The 25,690-nt window shown below is 39.6% G+C and overlaps 1 protein-coding gene across 1 annotated transcript; it reads right to left on the minus strand.

The window, feature by feature from the left end:
• Positions 1-1,281: 1,281 nt before the first annotated feature.
• Positions 1,282-3,425, minus strand: LOC138875386 (uncharacterized). The gene is made up of 5 exons (XM_070154212.1): positions 2,915-3,425; positions 2,402-2,512; positions 2,152-2,292; positions 1,689-2,060; positions 1,282-1,601 (listed from the first exon to the last, which is right to left on the minus strand). Exons 1-5 carry the CDS (start codon positions 3,423-3,425, stop codon positions 1,282-1,284), a joined length of 1,455 nt encoding a protein of 484 aa, XP_070010313.1.
• Positions 3,426-25,690: the final 22,265 nt, after the last annotated feature.

A 25,690-nucleotide genomic window follows, 5' to 3' on the forward strand; every position in this document is an offset into this window, starting at 1 on the left:
GGTAAACATGGAGAATTAGTTTTAAGAGCTATGACAAACTCACTGGAAATACAAAGTCATTCAAACTAAAAGAACTAAACAGAACACCAAAACATCATGCATTAATTAAAGAAAGGGGTGGGAAAAAGACCTCAAATAGATTTGTCAGTTATAGCGATGCTGTATAAATAGAAACCCGGACCGAAAAAACCTCGACGACAACGAGAATTCAAACACGAACAAAAATCTGAACGAAACCTCAAACAAACTCCAACGAATATCAGTCTATTCAAATCAAACTCTGGCTGATGTGAAATCTTCCGGCGACTCAAGAACCGGAGTTGTACAAAAGTACTATCAGTGTTGGAGGCAGAAGAGGTGGCTAAGTAGAGAAGAAGCTGCCATTTTCATTTTTTCTTTACCTTAGAAATCAGCAACAGAAGCCATTTTCCTTCCTATATGTGACTGCGTGTGCGTGTGAGCTGTATGACAGAAAATCGGAAGGCTTTGAGAAGAAATCATGAAGGGAGGCAAGGTTGGTTTGCGGCGAGTCAGGTTGCGGATGGTTGGTGTTGGAGAGGTTGGAGATGAAGCAAGAAGAATGGCACTGCTACGTGGGAGGCTAGCTGGCGGGCAGTGGCTGTGTTCTGAGATGTGTTCCTAGGGTTTGTGTTTGGTGAAGAAGAAGAAGAAGGTGAGACGAGGGGTCTAGTATTGGAGAGGGTGGTTTTTTGGCATAGGAGATGGTGGGAAAGGGAGATGCGGCGGCTGTTGCTTGGTGGTGGGGGTGGAGTTGCGACGGCGGCAGGTTCTTATGGTCTAGGGTTTTAGGTATTGGTAGTCTAGATTCAGAAGAAAGGTTAGGGTGTAAGGTTAAAGAAGAAGGGGTAATGGGTTAGGTCGTGTTGGGCTTCCAAATTGGGCTCAAAAACTAAAAATAACTAGCAAAATACTACTAGAATACTAGTAATTGACTTTAATTAACATAAAATTTATATTGATATGAAACCATCAGTTTTCAAAGATTATATATTAAAATGAAAGCAGAGAGATGTTAATTAGAATGATAGGAAACTTAGATTAATATTACTACAAAAGACTAATGGCCTTAACTTAAATAGAAAGATAAAAGATAAAATTGAAAATATTTTTGTATTTTCGAATTTTATGTTCTACTATTAGACTAAAAGTGAAAAATAGGCTAAATCCTATTATAATTAAAATAAGTAAATATTTTAAAAAATACTACTTTTAAAAGTTGCGTCGGTCAAAAATTACGTGCTTACAACCATAAAGGGATTTCTACAATTTGCAAACCAACTGCCCAGAAGAGGAGGGACAAGAAACAATGTAACTAGGAGGCAACTTCATAAAAACTTCCTTATCAAGGTCACCATGTAAGAAGGTACTGTTGACATCCAACTGAAACATGGGCCAATGCTTCTTAATAGCAACAACAATCAGGGTCTTGATGGTGGACATTTTCACAACAGGTGAAAAGGTTTCATGAAAATCAATACTTTCAACCTGAGTGCCCCCCAATCTAGCCTTATATATCTCAATGCTCCTATCTGCCTTTTGTTTGACCTTATACACCCACTTGCAACCAATGAGTTTCTTGCCTGGAGGAAGCTCAACAATGGACCAAGTGCCATTAGCCTCCAAAGCTTAAAATTCCTTGGTCATGGCTTCCTGCCACTCAGGTATACAAGCAGCCTGAGAATAAGTCGCAGGTTCAGCCAAAAGGTTGAGAAGAAGAGGAAGCTGAAAGGGAGGAAGAAGGAGAAGAGGAAGGAAGGGAACAAACATAGTCTTTAAGATAGCTTGGAGGATTATGAGGCCTGGAGGACTTCTTGACAGGAGCAACAATAGGAGGAGATGAGGTTTGAGAGTCAGAATGAGGCAAAAGAGAGGAGGTAGGAGGAACAACGGAAGATTAAAGAGACGGAAAAGAAGGAGAAGGACCAGGACATGAGATAGGATGGAGATCAGTAGGAAAAGATGGAGAAGAGGTAAACATAGAAGGAAAAGAGGAAGTGTTAGAGGAGAAGGGAAAGATATGTTCATGAAACTGAATATCCCTTGAAACAAAACAAGACTAGCAGACAAGTTTATACAATTTGTAACCCCTTTTTAGCAAAGGGATACCCCAGAAAAATACAAGGAACATACCTGGGATCAAACTTATCTCTAAGGACTCTAGGAATAGTAGCATAACACAAACAACAAAAAGTCCTAAGATGGCCATAAGATGGAGGTGAACCATAAAGCAATTCAAAAGGAGTTTTGTGTTGTAATAGGGGAGAAGGGAATCTGTTAATGAGATAGGTGGCAGTTAAGATGCAATCACCCAAGAAATAAATTGGAAGTTTGGATTGGAATTCAATTTCAAGTAAATGTCTATGCGTTCTCTCCACAATACCATTTTGTTGTGGAGTATGAGGACAAATGGTCTGATGAATTATACCCTTGTCTGAAAAGAACTTAGAGCCAATAGTACTAGATCCTAATTCAAAATCATTGTCACTTATAACTGTTTGAACATGAGTATGGAAATGAGTTTCAACCATAACAATGAAAGCTTTGAGTAGATAAAAAGCATTGCTCTTAGCACCCATCAAATGGGTCCAAGTCGCTCAAGAATAATCATCCACAATGGTAAGGAAATATTTGGAACCATGGGAAGTAGAAGAATGGTAAGGGCCCCAAGTGTCAATGTGAATCAATTGAAAAGGAGCAGTATAGTTAATGGTGCTATCGGGGAAATTGAGTCTGGTTTGCCTAGCCAAAGGACATACATGACAAGGAAATAATTGTTTAGAGGAGAGACAAGGACTAAGAAAAGAAATTCCCTTCATTCTAGAAAATGGTATGTGACCAAGTCTAAAATGCCAAATTATATCCATTTTATTAGGAACGGTAGGTGCAGAATTACAAGAGGAAACAACAGAACTACCAGAAACAATACATGCAGAAGAAAAAACAAAATTTGAAACATAGTTATCAGGCCTAAACATGGGTACTTGCAGCTTGTAGAGCCTATTGTCCAGTTTACCAAAAGCTAGAGGCTTCTTCAAAGAAGAGCCCTGTAATATACATAAAACTTTAGTAAACTGTGCAATGCCATCAAACTGATCAACCAAATTATGAACTGAAATTAGATTGTAGTGAAAGCTAGGAACATAAAGGACATTGTGAAGAGTGAAATTATGAAACAAAGTTAAGGATCGAGAGTTTGTAACTTTAACTTTGTAACCATTTGGGAGAAAAACAAGACAAGTAATAGTAAGAGGTTGAACATTGAAGAGGAGAGATTTGAGAGAGGTCATATGGTTAGATGCCTCAGAATCAATGATCCAATCAGAAATACTAACTTGTGAAAACAAAGCAGGCTTAAGAAGAACACTATGAGTATCTATCCTACCAGCAAAATGTGCAGAAGCCATGAGTGACTGAAAAGAATCAGGAGTGACATGAGTTTGTTGCAAGAGTTGTATCAGCTTAGAACATTGGTCCTTTGTCAGGCCAGGAAACAGAAGAAGAATCAGAGATACCAACTGGGACAACACCACCATTGGAATGAGACACACATACCTGAGATGCAGATGAATCAGCTGCACTATGTGCTAAAGCTTTCCTGGGACTAGCAGTCTTAGAGAATTTGAAATTTGGTGGATAGCTATGGAGCTTGTAGCACTTATAAATGTTATGACCAGGCTTCTTACAGTATTTGCAAGTGATTGCAGCCCTTTGATTTTCAAAACTCACCCTCGGAGTGTAAGGCTGCTTAAAAGACCCAGGATTGAAGAAAGCTGATTTTGAGGAAAAATAAGAGCCAATAGACACATGCCTTTATTTCTCATCACTTAGAAGAATATTGTAGACTGTGTCAATGGAAGGCAGGGGCTTGATCATCAATATGTTACTTCTGACTTGAACATAAGTGTCATTGAGCCCCATGAGGAACTGATAGACCTTTTGTTTTTTCTCAGACTAAGATTGCCTCCACAGGTGCACTTATCATCAGAACTGGCAGAGAGAGAGAGGCCAATTCATCCCAAAGTTGTTTGAGTTTGTTGAAGTAGGAAGGAATATCAAGGGCACCCTGAGAGATATGAGCCACCTCCTTTTTTAACTCAAAGACCCTGGCCCCATCAACTTTCCCATATCTGGTCTCAAGTTCCTTCCAAATGTCTTTTGCAAACTTAGAATAGACAACAATACGATGAAGTTCCTTGGTCACAGAGTAAATCAGCCACGCAACAACTAAATCATTGCATCTCTTCCATTGGCAAAGAAGATGAAACCCTTATGGAGGTCTCTTAGAGGTTCCATGAATGAATTCCAGCTTGTTCCTAATGGATAAAGCCACTAAAATAGACCTTCACCAACTCCCATAAAACGAGCCATCAAAAGGCTCAGTGACCAAAGAAGAACCTAAGTGGTCAGAAGAATGCACATATAGAGGGTGGCATGGGTACATATAATCATTAGGATGAAAAGGAAGATGACTAGTAGCAGTATGTTCAGCAGGAGTAGAATTATCCACAGAAGAGGAGGTACCCGACGAGATAGCCATCAGACAAAACTCTCAAAAATAGGAAGACTCAACCACACGAAATGTCGATTTCTAATTTTTTTTGATAAACCCTAAGGCATGCAATCGAAGATGAAAACAATAAACAAAAGTAAGGAATATACCACAATTCTTCGCAACAGGAAGAGTACGACCTTGAAATGAAAAGAATTTACCCAGATATGCTCCAAACATCTAGAAGAACGACGACTTCAATATTAGGCAAGGTTGAATGCTGAGATACATTGTTTCAACCAGAAATTTGGACCTCAGACCTCAGAGACCAGCCGGAGATAGACAACCCAAAACCGAACAACAAACTCAAGCAATCTCACAAAAAATGAAAAATGACGAGACGAAGAAACAAAATTCTCCGATCAAACGAAAATGCCAGTGAAACTCTTATTGGGTAACTTCAGATGATAGAGGACAACCAGATCTAGGAGATTCCGGGCTCTGATACCATGTTGAAAGCGGAAATGAGATGAAATTGATGGAAATTATGCTAGTGTTTACTATAGTCGAGAGAGTGAAAAGAAGCTTTCTTTCATCTGTAAAAATATAAAATGTACAAGTTATTTGTATTAGACCTCTTGGGTCTCCTTATATGGGACCCGACCCAACTATATAATACTAATGAAAAAGAAGTAAAGAATAATTACAACTAATGTAGGCCTGGCCCAATATAAAAAAACTAGTATAACAAATCTAGCTAATCTGGACTAGGATCAATATTTCCAATAGAAGTTTTACTAGTGTATATGACTAAAATCGGAGAGTCCGACTTTAGGGTCATTATGGCGCTTCATAAGACCGTCCCCTTGGGAGAGTCTAAGGTTTGACCCCGAGGATCTCAGTGTTCGACCTCGAGGCAGTGCAAATCGATGGCTATGATGGACAAACGAGAAGTTCCCAAGGCACGTGATCAAAGCTGCAAACTTGTACTGTGGCATTAAATGGTTGTACCAGCCTCATACCTTGTAATAAATGTATTTGTACTATGTTGGGATTCCCCCTCATATATAGTGGGGACCCTTATCATTTTGTAAAAACACAACATTGAATACAAGAACATTCTCTTCTTTCTAACTAAAACACATTCTCCCTTGATTCTATTACTTACATTTATTGCTTACATTTATTGTGTTTCATTAATTGTTCTTGATTTATTACTCGTTATTGATCATAAAGAGCTCTTGTCAAAGCTCTTATAATTGTTAGTCCTTCATTGGTCATTCATAGCCTAACTCTTAGCTCGACCTCGAGGCCCCATATAGGCTAGCTCGAGGCTCCGATTCTCAGGCACTCGATTTGCTTAACATACTGCCCTCAAGCTCTTATCTTATTTTCTTGTATCACACTTAGCATCTATTGCCTAACAACCAGCATAAAAATAAATTACGTATTTTTAGAACAACAAAATCAAATCTAATTATAATTACCATTTTCAAGGTAAACAGTTTGGCGCCCATCGTGAGGCTAAAAATAATAGTGATTGTTTTCTTGCTGGTTTACTACATAACGCAAGTTACCTTCCACACTTTTTTCTTGTCCAAGAATCTTTAATTTTATGTCAAAATGTCTAACTCAGTAAATTCATATGAAAACGAATATCTTGAAGATCATGGAGAGAATGGTATAGCTGCTCCAGGCTCGATGTACCACCTCGAAACCCTAAGGATGCACCAGAGCCAATCCCCGTGGATGTGGCCTCACACAATGCCCAACACGTCGATATAAGCTCCCACACCAACAAGAGTATATGCCAAGAAGACCAACAAGAGGCTTAGAAAACCCAGTTCAGGAGGAACAACAGGTTAGCCTTCACGTCATTTTTGAAATGTTGCAGACACAACAGCTAGCAATTGCTCAACTGCAAAGCCACCAAAATCCTCCAAGCACTGCAGCACTGGAAATAGCTCCTCGAGCCGAGCAGGTATCGGAAAGTCGAGCAATAACGGTCAGCAGCTGACCCCGCTATTATGAAGATGCTCGAGGACCTCTCAAAGAGTATTGAGTCGGGTCAAAAGATGATAGAAGCTAATGACAAAAAGATGGGGACCTACAATTCAAGGGTCGATCAAATTCCGGGCGCACCCCCGATCCTGAAGGGTGTAGATTCAAAGAAATTCGTACAGAAGCCATTCCCACAAAATGTCGCCCCAAAGCCCATCCTGAAGAAATTCAGAATGCCCGATCTTTCGAAGTACAACGGAACCTCGGACCCCAACGAGCACGTCACTACTTACACTTGTGCGGTAAAGGGCAACGACCTAAAGGACGACGAGATCGAATCTGTCCTGCTAAAAAGGTTTGGAGAAACACTTTCGAAAGGAGCAATGATTTGGTATCACAACCTAGCTCCGAATTTGATAGACTCATTTGCCATGCCGGCAGATTCATTCATAAAGGCACATGCCGGTGCCATTAAGGTGGCTACAAGGAAATCTAACGTCTTCAAAATCAAACAAAGAGAAAACGAGATGCTGCGGGAGTTTTGTATCTCGATTCCAAATAGTGCGAATGGAATTACCACCAGTCTTTGATGTCTGGGTAGTGCAAGACTTCACTCAAGGTTTGAACGAATGAAGCTTGATGGCTTCGAAGCAGTTGAAGTAGAATTTGGTTAAATATCCTACCGTAACTTGGTTGGATGTCCACAACCGATACTAATCAAAGATCAGAGTCGAGGACGACCATCTAGGAGTTCCCTTGGGCTCAGTATATCTTAGGAGGCTTCTGGCAAAGGAACCAAGGCCAAACAAGGAAAGGTACCAGCCATACACCGAAGATAGAAGAAACGCCCCAAGGCGTAACATACCCCGAAATGACAGAAGGATAGATCAAGGTCAGAATCCTTGGGGACTCGTGAGCAGAGCTGGATTCGAATAGGAGGACCCCTCATACTTGCGGAAATGGACGGAGAAGTCTCGCCAAAGCCGATCAATTCAGATGCAGTCAAGCGATACTATGTGTAATCTATGTGCTTTTCCATATGATGTAATTTGAACTACGTCTGACCAGATTCCCATTTAAGAGGGGATACGTAGGCAGCCTTATGGGTTCGGTCACAATTCAAGAAAATTTTCATTTCCCCCGTAATTGGAAACTAGGGCAGAGTTTTGAGAAGGACCCTCAAAATTCCGAAGTAATTTTAGCCAGTCATCGCAAGCAGCCATCAGAAACATCAACCTATTAAACTGGGGCAGAATTTGAGGAGGACCCTTAAAATTCCGAAGCAGGAGAGGTTGCAATGTCCTGAACCACGTCACAATTGTCGATTCATCTAAAAACCTATTTATGTACTTATGTCATATTTTTAAAAACTCATGCATGTTTATTATCGAAATCACTTTGTTCAGCAATGCTACCCCAATGATACATACCGTATCACCAGATCAAAGCCGAACAGGTCGGACTAGGCCAGCAGGGATGCAAACTAACCTCCCTTCTACAAAACTCACGATTTTTCTTTGGATGCAGACATTTGGATTGTGAAAGCATCCGACATGCTATACATTCACGAGATAAACATTGCTAAGGAATACAACTCTTAGAATTGTTCGCGTTTACCATCATTTGCTATCCACGCACGCCGACGATATTCCCTATATCGCAACGTCCCCAGTAGTCACAATGTCGCAACCTGCTATCAGCTAAGAAACTCTATTACCATTTGCCATTTTATTTTTATTCCTGCATTACATAAGGCTACCATTCTGCCTTTCGAAACTAAACACTATCTCTATCTGCATTTTCTGCATTGCATAAGACTACCATTTTGCCTTTCGAGACTAAACACTATCTCCATCTGCATTTTATGCATTGCATAAGGCTACCATTCTGCCTTCCGAGACTAAACACTGTCTCCATCTACATTCTGCATGGCTGAAAGATCGCCACCTTATTTACGTCCTGCATGGCTGGAAGATTGCCACCTTATTTACATTCTGCATGGCTTAAAGAACGCCACCTTATTTACGTCTTGCGTAGCTGAAAGATCGCCACCTTATTTACGTCCTGCATGGCTGAAAGATCGCCACCTTATCTACATTATGCATGGCTGAAAGATCACCACCTTATTTACATACTGCATCTCATGGGCTGAAAGATTGCCACCTTATTCACATTTGTTTTGGCTGAAAGATCGCCACCTACTGTATTGCATGGGCTGAAAGATCGCCAAATACTGCATCTCATAGGCTGAAAGATTGCCACCTTATTCACATTTGCATTGGCTGAAAGATCGCCAAATGTTGCATTGCATGTGCTGAAAGATCGCCAAATTGTCCCAAGGCGTCATTGTTCGGAGGCACCATTTTCATAGCCCGAGAACGCCATGTCATGGCCTGAGGACCCCCTTTTATCTTTTGCATATCATTATTCAAAGGCATCATAGTTCGGAGGCATCATTCTCATAGCTCGAGAGCATCATTTCATGGCCTATGAATCCTTTATCATACGCTTCATGGCCCGGGACATCATTGTCTGAGGACGTCATCCTAACCGTCCAAAGACAACATTCATGGTTCGACGGGAACTTGCATCACGTTTAAATTTATGCACAATATATGCTTGTATTGCTCATTTGCAGGTAAACCGGCAAACAATGTCTATCTCAGCAGGAGCGATCCCGCTCCAGTTCTCGTAGCCCTATTAGACCTTAACCATTCATCCCGACCTGAATATTGCGTCCGTTCTTGAAAAGGTCTCCATCGGCATATTTCGCCGACGGATCCTGAACTACATATGGCCTAATTTCTATAAGACTAGGGATATGTAGGCATCTCAGGAGCCATAGCACGGCCAACCTCTTCAAACCACTTCGTTCGGTCAAAATTGGCCATCATATCTTTACCCGACAACTCTTTCATCCTTCTCGGGTAAAGAGGGACAGCTGTTGATACCCAATTTTTTCTTGTATTTTTAAATATGCAAAATACCTTCAAAATAGCCTATATATGCATATATAACTATATCCCAAGGTTACATTATTGTTTCCTAATTATTTTTTAAAGATTTTTAAATTAATTTATTTTCCTATTTTATCAAGAAAAACCCAATAGTTATCCCCAAAATTATCATTTTGGTGATTCATTTATTGGAGTTTTATGTTAACACTAAAATATATCTAAGATATTTTTTTTACAAATTTATTTAGTATTTTAAGGTTAAAATTGCATAATTGCAATATTAGCCATTTTCAAGTTTAAATTCGTCCCATGTTTATAAAATGGGATATTATTATATTTTTAAATTGATAATTATATATTATAAACCATTTTAGTGCTTTCAATTTGTTTTCATAAATTTATTTACTATTATTCTATAAATTAAAGGGGAAAAGTGGGCTATTTATCTCGTAGCCAAATTTGGCTTTCAAATTTAGCCTAAAATCAAACAGACCCCAACCCAAATTAAACCAACCCAATCGCCTAATTAAACCAACCCAAAAACCCAAGCCCAATCCCTAAATCTACCCAAACCTACCGGATTAAATCTTGGCCGTTGATCAATTTCGATCAATGGCCCAGATTCGTTTTTACCAAATTAAACCAAACGACCCCTCCCCCCCCCAAAACCCCTCTCATTCCTCACTCAATCGACTCTTATCTCTATATCTCTATCTCTGGTTCTCTATAGAACCTCCCCTCCTTCTGCTCTGATGAGCTTCACTCACCTTCTCCGGTCATTTTCTTGCCTGAATCCATAGTGGTTTCACCACCCACCAGCCTTCTATGGCTCCTCCACGCTTGGTTACCGAAGTCTCATGACCTGACCATGAAGAAGCTGGGTCCAGACCTTACTTGATTCAACTTCCATGGCCATCTCTGGCCTTCCTCCGACAAGCCATATCTGTTCGAGCCAGGCCTCGTCTCCTCCTGCTTAGATCAACGACTATCTAAGCCTTTCTCACCGTTTCGGTTCCGCTGAAACCCTAGCTTTTGAGGTTCTTCTGATTTCTTTAGATCTATTCTAGATCCATGTTTTCCCTAAACTTTTAAACGATTTCGTGATATTTCTTTCAAAACTATGCTTTCAAAACCTTTATTTTTTCCGATCTAGGGTTTCTTCTACTATGCTTCTTTATATGTTTCTCCTACTGTGTTCTTGTTAGTTTCTTCTACTAGGTTTCTTATTAGTTTCTTCTACTATGTTTTTTTACTGTGTGTCGCATGTTGTTCTTTTACTATGCTTCTCTTGAGTTCCTGCTACTGAAAGAGCATGTCAAAGGTCTCAGTTCCTTTCTGAGACCTCTGAACCAGTCTCTATTAGTATCTTTTTCCTTGATTACTTGTCCTCTCATCTCTGCTCTCAATTGATGGTAAAAACCCTAGAATTTGGGGTTTCATCCGAGTTTTGAGGCCATTGGCTATATTATTTGCTTGAACTTGTTTGATACCTGAAACCCTAACTCCTTTAGACTTATTTCGAGTCTCTGAACTGAGTCTTGAAATCTTTTTTTCTTGAAGCGATTCTGATTTTCTACTAAACTCTTCTAAGGTCCTTATACTGGACCCTTTGTATGCTATTTGATATAATCTCTTCTACATTGCTAACCTATGTGACTACCATGATCTTACAGTCTACTACCTACTGATTTTGCAATGGCATGACGTTTTTTCTTTGCCCTAAATTCAGCCTAGCATATTTGTGTGCTCTTTATATGTGCTGAACTTCCCTCTAAAAATGGCTTTCAATTTTTATTGATTTCTGACTTCCTTTGTATAAGTTTGATTGATTTCGTTCCTTGTCTGTTGACTTCCTTGTTACTCGATTTGAGTCAAAAACTTTCCTTAGCTTTTCTGACTTGGTTCATTCATGGACCAATGATTACACAAATCTCTGACCCCTTGATTTACTGTATACTGATTGATCCTTACCTTATTTGTTTTAACCGTGTATTTCAAAATTCTTCCCTTAATTAAACCCCTATGTATTTACCCCTAATTGCCTACTTTGCACAAGATGCTTATTTGATTTCTTTCATTAAATTACTTTTACCATTTAAGTCTGAATTCCTTAATTAAAGGAAGTCTTGTATTGATTGATTTTTAATTGATATCTAGTTCCTTAATTGTTTTCTTACATTATTTTTGCATGTTTTTTACACTATAAATACACGACTCTTTCATTAGCAAAAACATCCATCACTCGTAGTCTTTCTGAACTTACAATTATACTCAAAAGTATTCTCTCTTGTTGCTTGTACTGTGGCCTGTTCACAAGACCTACTGCCTGCATTTCTTTATTTGCTTTTTGGAAACTGGTATGTCCTGATTTAAGTTTTTTAGCACCACAACAATGTGTTTATTTACTGCTTTTGTATCCCTATCTGCTTACTGCTTCTGTGTGGTTCAACACTACTGATTTCTTTCTACCTGTCTGTTATGAATCCCAAACCCCTGCCCCCTATGTGTTCATGCTAAGGTTTGCGGCATGGCAATATGCAAATTATTGTCCATGAATTAAACTTGATCCCCTGGGATCCTAGCCTCTAATAATGTGTGTTCTAGCAGGCTTATGGGTATGCTATCATCCTCCATTGCTAGGCATGCCTAAAGCCTGCCCTTGCCTAAGCAATAGGCTCTTTACAATCTCCCCATTCCCCAGAACCCCCCTATGTGTGTGTTTATTAGTAGTTGTTTCCCTCTCCTTTTCCCCTTTAGCATTCTATTCTACACTTGCATACTTTCTTAGTCTTTAAGTTCCGCCCCCCTCTTGTGAGCCTTGCCTTGGGGCCCTTTGAGTTCCCTCTGAACTTGGTACTTGGGGGCTAGCCCTTCCACACTGGACTTGTCCTAATCTGATTATACATTTGGGTATGAGCATTGCCCGGAGTCCCTTTGAGGCTCTTAGGGAATTTAGACACACTCAAATGGGAGAAAGGCTTTGGATCATGATCTCATGGAGTTTGTTTACCTCATATTTCAGACATGAATTCTGAATCAGTGTCTCCTTTGGTTGTACTTTTATTTATATTTTCTGATATATTTTTTTACTTTATTCTGGGCTGTAATAATTTGTAATAAATTATTGGGGATGGTTAGTGAAAAAGGGGCAGGTAACTATGTATGCAAAAAGGGTAGATACTGTCACACCTCCTTTTTCCGCCCCGGCGGGGGTGCGAAGGAGTTTTCTCCAATTTAAGGACAGTCGAAACGGAATTTGTTTATTTCTTTCAGAGTCGCCACCTGGGAATTTTAAGGCGTCCCAAGTCACCGGTTTTAATCCCTGAATCGAGGAGAATATGACTCTGTTTGTTATTCTGCGAACCAGAAATTCGAGTAAGGAATTCTGTTAATTCGGGAGAAGGGGTTAGGCATTCCCGAATTCCGTGGTTCTAGCACGGTTGCCTAACTGTTTTTATACTTGGCTTAATTATCTCGATTTACTAAATACATTTTTTGTTGTTACATGATTTCGTTACCGCCTTAGATTGTTTATAATTATAGACCCTTCTTTGAAACGAATCACTAGCACGTATATTCGTATTATATATTTTTTATAAAAGAATCGTGTCACGCATACGTGTACACAATAAGATTGATAATATTTTTATATTTTTTGTTATATAAAAAAATCATATGTTCGAAATAAAATTAAGAACATCGTCACCCTTGTATTATTAAATAGTGAACTGCACATCTCGGGTTATATGAAATTATTTTAACATCCTCCGAGGAACCCCTTTTATTAAAAATTTGCTCGAAGTTGCGCGAACGCATAATCCGAATTGCCTTTAGAAGTATAATCAGGTCACGCGAACGCATCCCTAATTATGCAAAATATTCTTGATGGTAATATAAATTCCTTACAAATGTTTATTGCATCCATCTATTTTTAAATGTGAGAATCATGGAGAGTCACCGATTGGGATGCCTCCAAATTTCTTGAAAAAGAGTTCAAAATTTATTAGGCGTTGACCGTGAGTTATATTTTACACGTATGGGTTATGTCTCTCAAAGACTATTCAAATTTAAAGAATTAATGATAAAAACAAATAACGTGCAACTACACTTACCATTTTATTAGTTGATATGGTATTAGTATACTAAAAAAAGCGAATTACATGCAAAATTCGGAAAGATTTAATTAGATAAACAAACTAATGTTTTTTGAAGAATTTTCATTTTTCTATTTGAAGCGAATGCTATTTATACATTTTTGACTTAAAATGTTACAATTTATAAATCCAACCTTCTTCTACACCACTTGTTTTTTAATCCAAAGGTATGATTATTTGGTTAATTTGCTCATGATGATTGAATTTAGGATAAGTAAAATTGAACCAAATTTTTGGCTTATGCAAGCTATTTACAAATACTAAGTCTATACTTTGTAAAATCGTCAACATTATTTTTGTACATTATTTTTAAGAAATGAGTTGATCGCATTCCCAAAATAACTAGGCCATTTATTATTAAGAAAGAAAACTAATCTACCAATTGATTCAATAAAATGACATCACATGCAACGTAGTTGTACGTCTGAACCATTCATAATATTCTAACATTGTAACGGACTATATCAACTCACCTTTCACCTATGGTTATACACGTAACCGTTATCACGCCATATACGAACCACACACAACTTACATCAATCTAGCTTTAAACAAAATCGAATTTTTTGACAAGATATGCTAGTAATGTAATTTCTTGATACTTCCATACTATTCTATACTTAACCAACGAAATCACAAGATTTAATTAATGGCTAGCTTACTGCCATGTTCCCTATCTTATAATTCGAACGTAACTATACTTAATGAAATTCTGAAATAGATAACATTATAACAACGCTTATACGAACTTCAAAAGGGAATGATTAACTAATAGCCATCATGTCAAGCATACTACTATATTAACCAACTGAAACAAACTGAAATTTAAACTAATAAATTTAATGAGTAGAAGACATAATTATAATTCCAAACTTCATTTTTCTTGCAATATGGAAGCCTTTCATGACATGAGTTTACAGATATGTACCTGGAAATGAGGGTAAAAGAGGTAAAGTTCAGCAGTAGAAGCAGCAACAAAACCAGCAGAATATACCAATAACTCAGCAGGTTTGAGCAAAACAGCAAGACCCGTGAAACCAGACGAACAGTAACAAAAATTTAAGAAAAAATTTCAGATTTAAACCAAACAATATCAACAAACAAACATGGACAGATTCAAGAAAACAATGTTTCAGATTTTCTTTCTTTCTTCTCTATCTGTTTCAGATTTGTTTCCCTCTATCTGATTCTCTTTTTCTGTTTCTTTCTATTTCTATTTTTTTGTTTTTTCTTTCTATATTTGTCAGATTCAAATGCAGATTTCCTTTCTTTCTTTTGTTTCTGTTCAGTTTTTCTCTTTTTATTTTTTTTTCTCTTAGTTCTGTTTTTCTTTCTCTCTATCTGGTTCTCTTTTTTTCACTCTCCAGTCCTCTTAACTCAGTCTCAACACTCCCCTCTTTATACAACTTATTTTCCTTCTAGCAGCCTACTGCCCGGACCCCTTTTCCTTTTAAAATCAGAAATCTCCACTCAAATAACACTAAGGCTGACTTTCTAATCAATCAGCCACTAAAGGTACTTTTTCCCTTATTTTCAGCACTCCCATCTTCTTTTGTTCCCCAGTATTCTTTAAACAAAACACATTATTGAACCCTACCATTAGTTGTCTATTATCTTTACACAAACCCACTCAGAAATGTCTCACATCAGTCCACTAACAAGTTTGAATATTCAGCAGCCCTCAAACAAGTATTCATGTGGTTTATTTTTCTCCAAACTACCCTTAACTACTTCTGAAAAAACTAAAATTACTGCCCCCTAATACAAAATCAGAACAGATTTTACAATCTGTTCAAACAGCTATAACCAAATCAGATCAAGCAGTATCAAGATAGGGATCAATGAATCAGGAAATGATCACATTGAATTAACTAGATTGACCACTGGCATATATACAGGGAGCAAACCAAAGCAATTCTTAAATACAGAACATGGTAAACACATTGAACAGAACTATATGCAGCAAGATGATGACTAATTAAGAGAAAAGGGATTAAACACTAATACACATGATACCACTCGGACACTAATATCAACAGGATGCCAAGTGATTCAATTTATGTGAACGACCTATTTGATTCATTGATTACGTATTACAATTGACTCTTAAACAAATCAGTAACAAAGCAACTATCAAACAGTGTTATTGACGAATTTATAGACTAACAAGGAATTAAATAAGCGACGCAATTTAGGACTCGACTTCACCATTTATAACACATATAGTTAAGACGACTATAAATAACAGACATAATTGGACCAAATAAAAGGTCCTTTGAAAAATAAAAGAGTCCGTGTGACTTAACAATAATCAAAATCATAGAAAATAAACAGATACATAAATGATGGAAATAAATACAAAGGAAAGAATAAAAATACCTCCTAATAACAGAATCAATACGGATCCAGTCCTTGAAATTCTGATTCGGACATTTTGAAATCAAACAGACCTTAGTCGAAGTATTCTCAACTGAGAATACTTCGATTAAGGTCGATTAGACTCCAACCTTCTATTTAATTTGGGCAGAATCCAAAATTTGGGATTTTAGGGTTCTTGTAGGTCTGGTTTAGGGCTCAACTGTTTCTGGTCAGATTTGAACCAAACCAAGTTTGGTTTGGTTACGAGTGAGGTTAGGCAAGTAACTGGTGCGAGTTTGGGGTACATTGGGGTAGGGTTAGGTTTTACTCGAATCTTCGATTGAAGATTCGAGATGCTGTGAGGTGATTCGAGGTGAACGAATAACAGATCCATAACGATGGTAGTTAGGGGAAGCTATGGTGTTGATTTGGAAACCATCGGAGACGGTTGGGTTTGGATATGAGTTTGACTCGAATCTTCAAATGAAGATTCGAGAAACTCCAAGAAGATTCAAGCTCAGTGGTTACCATATTTGGATAGAGGATGGTCAGGGGTGTTAAGGTGGTGACCGGCGGCGTCGTTGCCGCCGGGTTTCAGGCGAGGGGGAGTTAGGGCGGCTAGGGTTTTGGGGGTATCGTCTGAAGACGATGATGAACAGGAGAGGGGGGGGAGTGCTTAGTTAGGGGGCCGGGGTATGAACTTGAGGCTTATATAGGGGAGGGATGGATTGATCTAGGCCGTTAGATTAGGCAGAATAGATGGCCAGGATCTATCCACTTAAAGGAACGATGTCGTTTTGGTTTAGTTGGGGAATGGGTCGGCCCGGGCAATGGGTCGGGTAGGGAGTTATGGGTATGGGTATGGAATCTCAACCGTTGGATTGATTTAATCCAACGGCCCTTGATGAAAGATGACCAAACGACGTCGTTTGGTTTATTCCTGAGTTGGACCGGACCTGGGGTATTTGGATTGGGCTGTGGGGGGGGGGTCATTTTTTGTTTAGGCCTGGATTTCGGTCCAGGTCCGATTTTTCACCTTTATGACTTATTTTCCATTTTTTCAAAAATTAAACAAAAATTCTAAATGAATTGTAAAAATCAATAAAAATTACACACATATTATTTAATAATAAAATCAACACAATGACAAGAAACACCTATGCACATTTTATGATTTTCTTTTTTTAAATTTAATCAATTCTTAAATGCATAATTAAATCCTAGATATGCATGCAACTATAACAAAGTAAACATTTACGGACAAAACACAAATAATTAATAAATGCCACATAAATTCTAAAAATTGCACACTAAGAGAATTTTGTTTTATTTTTTGATTTATTTTGGAGTAGTTTTCGTGAGGCAAAAATCACGTGCTCATAGCTGCCCCTCTTTGTGCGGAAACTCGAAGAGTTTTCGTGCAAAGATAAAGTGAGCGGATACGAGCAATTTTTGCCTATTCGAATACTCCGTGGGAAGCATTTTTTGAAAGATTTGACCGAACCTCTGCTTCAAAGGTTTCCTACATATCCTTGGCTATAAAGGAATCAGGTCAATGTAGTTCGAGAAGTGTTGGTAGCTGGGACTACCATGGGACTGTGATGTTACTGCTGTTGCGTGCTGCTTTTACTGCTTGCTGACCTCCTTATTACACCCTGCTTTAAAGGAAAAACAAAAAGCTAAACTAGACTATGGTATATGAATTACAAAATCTTATCTAGGTCATGCCCTTGAGTTTCTTGTTGTCTTGGTGACTCTTGGGTATCCTTTGCTTCTCACTTGTTCCACATTTCCTTTCATTGTGTCTCGTATTCCCTTTCTCTGTTTGGGACTCTTGTTGTTTTCCGCTAGGGATTTGGTTGGACTCCTCTGCTTTATTGACTCTAAGTGTGCTCCTTTCTTATATGGGCGGGCTTTTGACTTCATCCCGCAATGTCAAAATAAACTGCCATTCTGTTCTTCAGGGGGGCTCCTGACCTTGATTACTTCAACTGTTCTTCCTTGTTCTCCAGGTGGACGTCTGACTTCTAATACTTCCATCGCTATTCCTTGTTCTCCAGGTAGACGCCTGACTTCTAATACTTCAACTGCTCTTCCTTGTTCTCCAGGTGGACGCCTGACTTCTAACACTTCAACTGCTTTTCCTCGTTCTCCAGGTGGACGCCTGACTTCTAACACTTCAACGTGCTCTTCCTTGTTCTCCAGGTGGACGCCTGAATTCTAATACTTCAACTGCTCTTCCTTGTTCTCCAGGTGGACGCCTGACTTCTAATACTTCCATCGCTCTTCCTTGTTCTCCAGGTGGACGCCTGACTTCTAATACTTCAACTGCTCTTCCTTGTTCTTCAGGTGGACGCCTGACTTCTGATACTTCAACTGCTCTTCCTTGTTCTCCGGGTGGACGCCTGACTTCTGATACTTCAACTGCTCTTCCTTGTTCTCCAGGTGGACCCCTCACTTATGATACTTCAACTGCTCTTCCTTGTTCTCCAGGTGGACGCCTGACTTCTAATACTTCAACTGCTCTTCCTTGTTGTCCAGGTGGACGCCTGACTTCTAATACTTCAACTGCTCTTCCTTGTTCTCCAGGTGGACGCCTGACTTCTAATACTTCAACTGCTCTTCCTTGTTCTCCAGGTGGACGCCTGACTTTTGATACTTCAACTGCTCTTCCTTGTTCTCCAGGTGGACGCCTGTACTTCAACTGCTCTTCCTTGTTCTCCAGGTGGATGCCTGACTTCTAATACTTCAACTGCTCTTCCTTGTTCTTCAGGTGGACGCCTGACTTCTGATACTTCAACTGCTCTTCCTTGTTCTCCAGGTGGACGCCTGACTTCTGATACTTCAACTGCTCTTCCTTGTTCTCCAGGTGGACGCCTGACTTCTAATACTTCAACTGCTCTTCCTTGTTCTCCAGGTGGACGCCTGACTTCTAATACTTCAACTGCTCTTCCTTGTTCTCCAGGTGGACGCCTGACTTCTAATACTTCAACTGCTCTTCCTTGTTCTCCAGGTGGACGCTTGACTTCTGATACTTCAACTGCTCTTCCTTGTTCTCCAGGTGGACGCCTAATTTCTAATACTTCAACTGCTCTTCCTTGTTCTCCAGGTGGACGCCTGATTACTGATACTTCAACTGCTCTTCCTTGTTCTCCAGGTGGACGCCTGACTTCTAATACTTCAACAGCTCTTCCTTGTTCTCCAGGTGGACGCCTGACTTCTAATACTTCAACTGCTCTTCCTTGTTTTCCAAGTGGACGCCTAACTTCTAATACTTCAACTGCTCTTCCTTGTTCTCCAGGTGGACGCCTGACTTCTGATACTTCAACTGCTCCTCCTTGTTCTCCAGTTGGATGCCTGATTTCTAATACTTCCGTTGCTCTTCCTTGTTCTCCAGGTGGACGCCTGACTTCTAACATTTTACTGCTCTTCCTTATTCTCCAGGTGGACGCCTGATTGCTACTACTTCCCTCACCGGGTGTTTCCTGAAACAAATGTTGTTTTTGCCCCTGTTTCAAATCAAAGAAAATTTTGTTAGTGTAAAGCAGGGTGGTCAGTTGTGGCGTTCTTGCTGAGGGTGGGGTTTCTCTTTGTCCTATTTTACTGCCTTGGAGTGGTTGAAAAGACTGTTTTGTCCTTGTAATTGATCCTTAACTATAGGATCCCCAACTGTTGTTTTCACTTCAAACCCTTTCAATTGTAATCATATGTCTCTCCTGACATTACTGAACCACTTTTCTGATTCAACTTCCTCACACCCATATCTTAATTTCATCCTATTACTTCCCACCCATCATGGCCATATTTTGCACTATGCAATCGTGAATCTTGGTAGTGTACCTTGACATTCCTTTTTATTCATTTGGAACAAAACTTACCTCAAAAGCTTTAGAAGAGTAAGATTATTAGTGACGAAACAGGATGATTTCGACAATATAGAATGAAAAGAAAAAAAAATCCAAATTTGGATGACTGTTGGAGAAGGAATAAGGAACTTATCTGATTGGAGTTACTGGCACCAATGATCAGGGTATGCATTTTGGATTAATCAACCCAGTCTTTATAACCAATCTCTTTTCAATTGTTTCATTTTGCTTTCCCAAAATTTCCACAACCCAATTTTACTCTTGCCAATTTACAGACCTTGTTCGACTTGCAGTATCTTAAAGAGCTTTCACCGACAAACCTTCCTCATTTGTTCATTTCTTAATTCATTTTCGCCTTATGGTGCCTGCGAAGGTTTTCACCAATAATACTCTCTCATTTTACTTTCTCTCAGCTTTCGTCGTCTCATGGTGCCCGTGCGGGTTTTCACCTATAAGACTCTCTCATTTTCATCGCTTTTCTTGTTTGGACCAGAGTGTTATGAACCATCTCTATTTGCTTGACTCGGCACTTTTCTAAGATTGGTCGAAAGGTCTTTTTGGTATGTGGTTGGAATGAAAGGGTATCAAAAGTTAAACAATTTTGATATGGGTTTAAAATTACAACTCTTGGAATCATTTTTCTTTTTGCCAATACAATTCCTGCCCCTACTTCTTGATTGGGAGTCTCTTGATGTTTCATTTTATGCACATTATGCATATTATGCCCCCTATGACCGAGCCGTGAGGCTCCTACGTATCCTCTTTGAGGAATCAGGTCAAACGTAGTTCACTTCAATAATAGTGATTTTCTATTTTTCTTCTTTTTTTTTCTTTTTTTTATTTGATTTTCATTGATTGCAAGAGAGGGTAAGAAAGAAACGAATGTGGCTCAAAGGGGAAACAAAGGGTACAATGTTTGGATAGCAGAATAAATTGCCTTTGTCATTCCAATCTTCAAAATAATGCCGAGTACAAACATTTAATAACTATACCAAAGAAAAATCATGCATAATATCTCTTTACCGCATCAGAATTGATAGCCATGTCTATGCATTTTCCTTCAATATCTGTTAAACATAATGCACCATTGGACAATACTCTGGTCACAATGAATGGTCCTTGCCAATTCGGGGCAAATTTGCCCTTTGCTTCGACCTGATGTGGAAGAATACGTTTCAGCACATGTTGACCCACTTCAAACTTTCGGGGACGCACCTTTTTGTTGTATGCCCTTGCTATTCTTCTTTGATATAATTGGCCATGACATACTGCTGCCAATCGTTTTTCATCAATCAAGTTTAACTGTTCCAACGGGTTTTGACCCATTCATCATCATCAATCTTAGCCTCGGCGACGATCCGAAGGGAAGGAATTTCAACTTCTACAGGAATTACCGCCTCAGTGCCATATACCAACAAATAAGGAGTTGCTCCTACTGAAGTGCGAACAGTAGTGCGATATCCCAACAATGCAAATGGTAATTTTTCGTGCCATTGTCTGGAACTTTCTACCATTTTCCGAAGTATCTTCTTTATGTTTTTGTTGGCTGCCTCGACTGCTCCATTCGCCTTGGGCCGATATGGGGTAGAATTGTGATGTATAATCTTAAACTGTTGACATACTTCCCTCATTAAGTTACTGTTAAGATTAGCACCGTTATCTGTAATGATCACCTTTGGGATTCCGAATCGACATATGATGTTTGAGTGAACAAAATCGACCACAGCTTTCTTGGTCACTGATTTGAATGTTTTGGCCTCAACCCATTTTATGAAGTAATCAATGGCTACCAGAATGAACCTGTGCCCATTGGATGCTGCCGGCTCAATTGGTCTAATAACATCCATGCCCCAAGCGACGAAGGGCCATGGTGCCGACATTGTGTGCAACTCGGATGGTAGAGAGTGAATCAAATCCCCATGTATCTGGCATTGATGACATTTGCGCACAAAACTGATACAATCTCGCTCCATGGTAAGCCAATAGTAACCAGCTCGGAGAATTATCTTTGCCAGCACATATCCGCTCATGTGGGGTCCGCAAACTCCCGAATGTACTTCAGACATGACAGCCATAGCTTGTCTAGCATCTATGCATCTTAATAATCCAAGGTCTGGTGTTCTTTTATACAAAACTCCTCCACTTAAGAAGAATCCATTTGCCAATGGCCTAATGGTTCTCTTTTGATCCCCTGTGGCTTGTGCTGAATATATCCCCATTCTGATATACTCCTTGATGTCGTGGAACCATGGTTCACCATCAAATTCCTCCTCAACCATGTTGCAGTAAGCATGCTGATCGTGGACTTGAATATGCAGTGGATCCACATAAGCTTTGTCCGGATGGTGCAACGTTGATGCCAGGGTAGCCAATGCATCAGCAACCTCATTATGGATCCTTGGAATATGTCGGAACTCCACTGATTGAAACCACTGACAAAGATCATGCAGACATTATCGGTATGGTATGAGCTTCAAGTCTCGTGTTTCCCATTCTCCTTGAATTTGATGTACCAGAAGATCAGAATCTCCCAAGACCAAGATTTCCTGGATGCCCATGTCTGCGGCTAGTCTTAACCCCAGAATACAAGCTTCATACTCAGCCATATTATTGGTGCAATAAAATCGAAGTTGAGCCGTAACAGGATAGTGATGCCCTGTTTCAGAAATAATTACAGCTCCTATCCCGACTCCTTTCATGTTAGCGGCCCCATCAAAGAAAAGTTTCCAGCCAGGTTTTTATATTTGCTCTATCTCACCGATATGCATTATTTCTTCATCGGGAAAATAGGTTTTCAATGGCTCGTACTCCTCGTCGACCGGGTCTTCGGCTAAATGATCGGCCAATGCTTGGGCTTTCATTGCAGTCCGAGTCACATAAATGATGTCAAATTCTGTGACCAATATCTGCCACTTTGCAAGTCTCCCTGTTGGCATAGGCTTTTGAAAAATATATTTCAACGGATCCAGACGCGAAATGAGGTAAGTAGTGTAGGATGACAAATAGTGTTTCAATTTTCGAGCTACCCAAGTTAGGGCGCAACATGTCCTTTCCAGATGAGTGTACTTAACCTCATAAACTGTTAATTTCTTGCTAAGGTAGTAGATGGCCTGTTCTTTTCTGCCGGTGAGGTCATGCTGCCCTAATACACAACCAAAGGAATTTTCCAAGACCGTCAAGTAAAGAATCAAAGGTCTTCCTGGCTCTGGCGGAACCAGTATGGGTGGATTTGACAAGTATCCTTTTATCTTATCAAATGCTTCTTGACACTCATCAGTCCACTTGACCGCATCATCTTTCTTCAACAATTTGAAAATAGGCTCACAGGTTGCCGTGAGCTGAGCAATAAACCTGCTGATGTAATTCAACCTCCCTAACAAACTCATTACTTCAGTTTTGTTCCTTGGAGGTGGCAATTCTTGGATGGCTTTGATCTTTGATGGGTCTAGCTCGATGCCTCGCCGACTGACTATGAATCCCAACAGCTTTCCAGATGGAACACCAAATGCGCACTTGGCAGGGTTAAGCTTGAGGTTGTACCTGCGAAGTCTCAAGAAGAATTTCCTCAAATCCCCAACGTGGTCGGCCTGATGCTTTGATTTTATGATCACATCGTCCACGTATACCTCAATCTCCTTATGTATTATATCATGAAACACCGTGGTCATTGATCTCATGTATGTTGCCCCGGCGTTCTTTAAACCAAAGGGCATTACCCGGTATCAATAAGTTCCCCATGGTGTGATGAATGCCGTCTTCTCTGCATCTTCTTCATCCATTAGAATTTGATGATACCCGGCATAAGAATCCATAAAAGATCCTATCTCATGCTTGGCACAGTTATCGATCAAAATATGGATATTGGGCAATGGGAAGTTATCCTTCGGACTTGCTTTGTTAAGATTGCGGTAGTCGACACATACTCTAATTTTGCCGTCTTTCTTTGGCACAGGAACGATATTAGCCAACCAAACAGGATATCGAGTGACTCGAATGACCTTTGCCTCCAACTGTTTGGTGATTTCTTCTATAATTCTCACACTCATATCAGGCTTGAACTTTCTCAACTTTTGCTTGACAAGAGGCACCATTGGATCAGTGGGCAATTTGTGAACCACTAAATCAGTGCTCAAACCTGGCATGTCGTCATATGACCATGCAAAAACATCTTTGAATTCTATGAGTGCTTTAATTAACTCTTCTCGGATCTTTGGTTCGAGATGGACACTTATTTTAGTTTCTCGGATATTATTCGTGTCCCCTATGTTGATGTCTTCGGTATCACTCAGGTTAGGTTTGGTTTTTTCCTCAAAATGAATTAACTCTTTACTAATCTCTTCGAAAGCCTCATCATCATCATATTTTGACTCGTAATCACAATATACTTCTTGAATTATTATTTCGGAACTAGATTGATTTTTAAGACTGGGCTGAGGATTCCTCATGCATGCCATATCACTAGAGCCAGCGTAAAAAGAACTGTACAGAAAAGAAGAAAAAGAAAAAGAAAACTATTAGGAATGATAATGAAAAGGAAACTGTATTTTATTGGATGATGAAAGATAACAAGGTTTGCACACTTCAAACAAACTGTAAGATAAACATTGGGATTACAACCCTGAGGTAACCCAAACAAACTGAAGGAAAATCAAAATAAACTACCAAGACTCCTTTCGAATGGGGAGAGGAGTGACTTTCCAATTATTAAGCCTTGTCTATGGCCCGACAAATTGCACTTCTGCGTCGCTAGAACCTTCACTGCTTTCCACCATGTTCACATCGTCAAACAGCTTTTCGAATATTTCAATTAATTCCTCCTTAGGATTAATCATGGATTTAGGAATTGTTGTTATCAGGTGATTTCTGGTACCGGACTTGACAAAAGATTTTGATAGATGTGGAACTGGCTTTGGAAGGACCCATGCCTTCTATTTTGGCTTCTTGGCTTTTCTCACGTCTGCGACAGTGGGCATGAATCCTAAACCAAAAGTTCCCCCGTTCTCGGGGAGAGATACTAGTTGTATAATGCCTTGCAAAGATGAGCCCAAACTTTTGCCGGGTATAAATCCATTCTTCAACATTTCATAGGCTACCATAACTGATGCAAAGTTTATCTTTGGATTCGAAAGGTACTTCCCCTCTGGAATTTTCTCTACCGACATTGTGTCAGAAACCTGGTAGACCCATGGTCCCTGGTCACTTTCTATTCCTTCGACCGGTACAATGGCACCGCTGTGAGCATTTAAACTGTCCTCCCAATGCACAACTATTTCCTGTTGATCCCATTCAAACTTGACCACCTGGTGTAGTGTTGATGGGACTGCTTTAGCAGCATGGATCCATGGTCGACCCAACAACAAATTATAAGAAACAGTTATATCCAACACTTGAAACTCCATTGTGAATTCAACTGGCCCTATTGTCAGTTCCAGCACTATGTCGCCAAATGAATCTCTGCTTCCACCGTCAAAACCCCGTACGCAAATACTATTCTTCTGGATCCTCTCCTCTTTGATTTTCAACTTGCTTAGAGTGGAGAGAGGGCATATGTTTGCGCTTGACCCGTTGTCAACCAACACCCGGGTCACTATGGAGTTTTCACATTTTAAGGTGAGGTAAAGAGCTCTATTGTTCTCAGTACCTTCCACAGGCAATTCATCGTCAGAAAATGTGATTCTGTTTGCCTCAAAGATTCTGTTGGCTATTTTTCCCAAGTGATTAACGGAGATCTTGTCAGGAACGTGTGCCTCATTTAGGATCTTCATTAAAGCTTGACGGTTCTCGTCAGAATGGATCAGCAATGACAATAATGAAATTTGAGCGGGTGTCTTTTTCAATTGTTCC

Source organism: Nicotiana sylvestris, chromosome 8 (assembly GCF_000393655.2).
Source record: "Nicotiana sylvestris chromosome 8, ASM39365v2, whole genome shotgun sequence".
Taxonomy (NCBI): Eukaryota; Viridiplantae; Streptophyta; class Magnoliopsida; order Solanales; family Solanaceae; genus Nicotiana; species Nicotiana sylvestris.

Coding starts and splice junctions, on each gene's coding strand:
- LOC138875386 (XM_070154212.1), bottom strand. CDS start 3,425: ATGGCTTCTGCACATTTTGCTGGTAGGATAGATACTCATAGTGTTCTT. Junction 2,513..2,914: donor TAGTTCTGTTGTTTCCTCTT/GTAATTCTGCAC, acceptor ATGTTCAAACAG/TTATAAGTGACAATGATTTT. Junction 2,293..2,401: donor TCATACTCCACAACAAAATG/GTATTGTGGAGA, acceptor TCTCATTAACAG/ATTCCCTTCTCCCCTATTAC.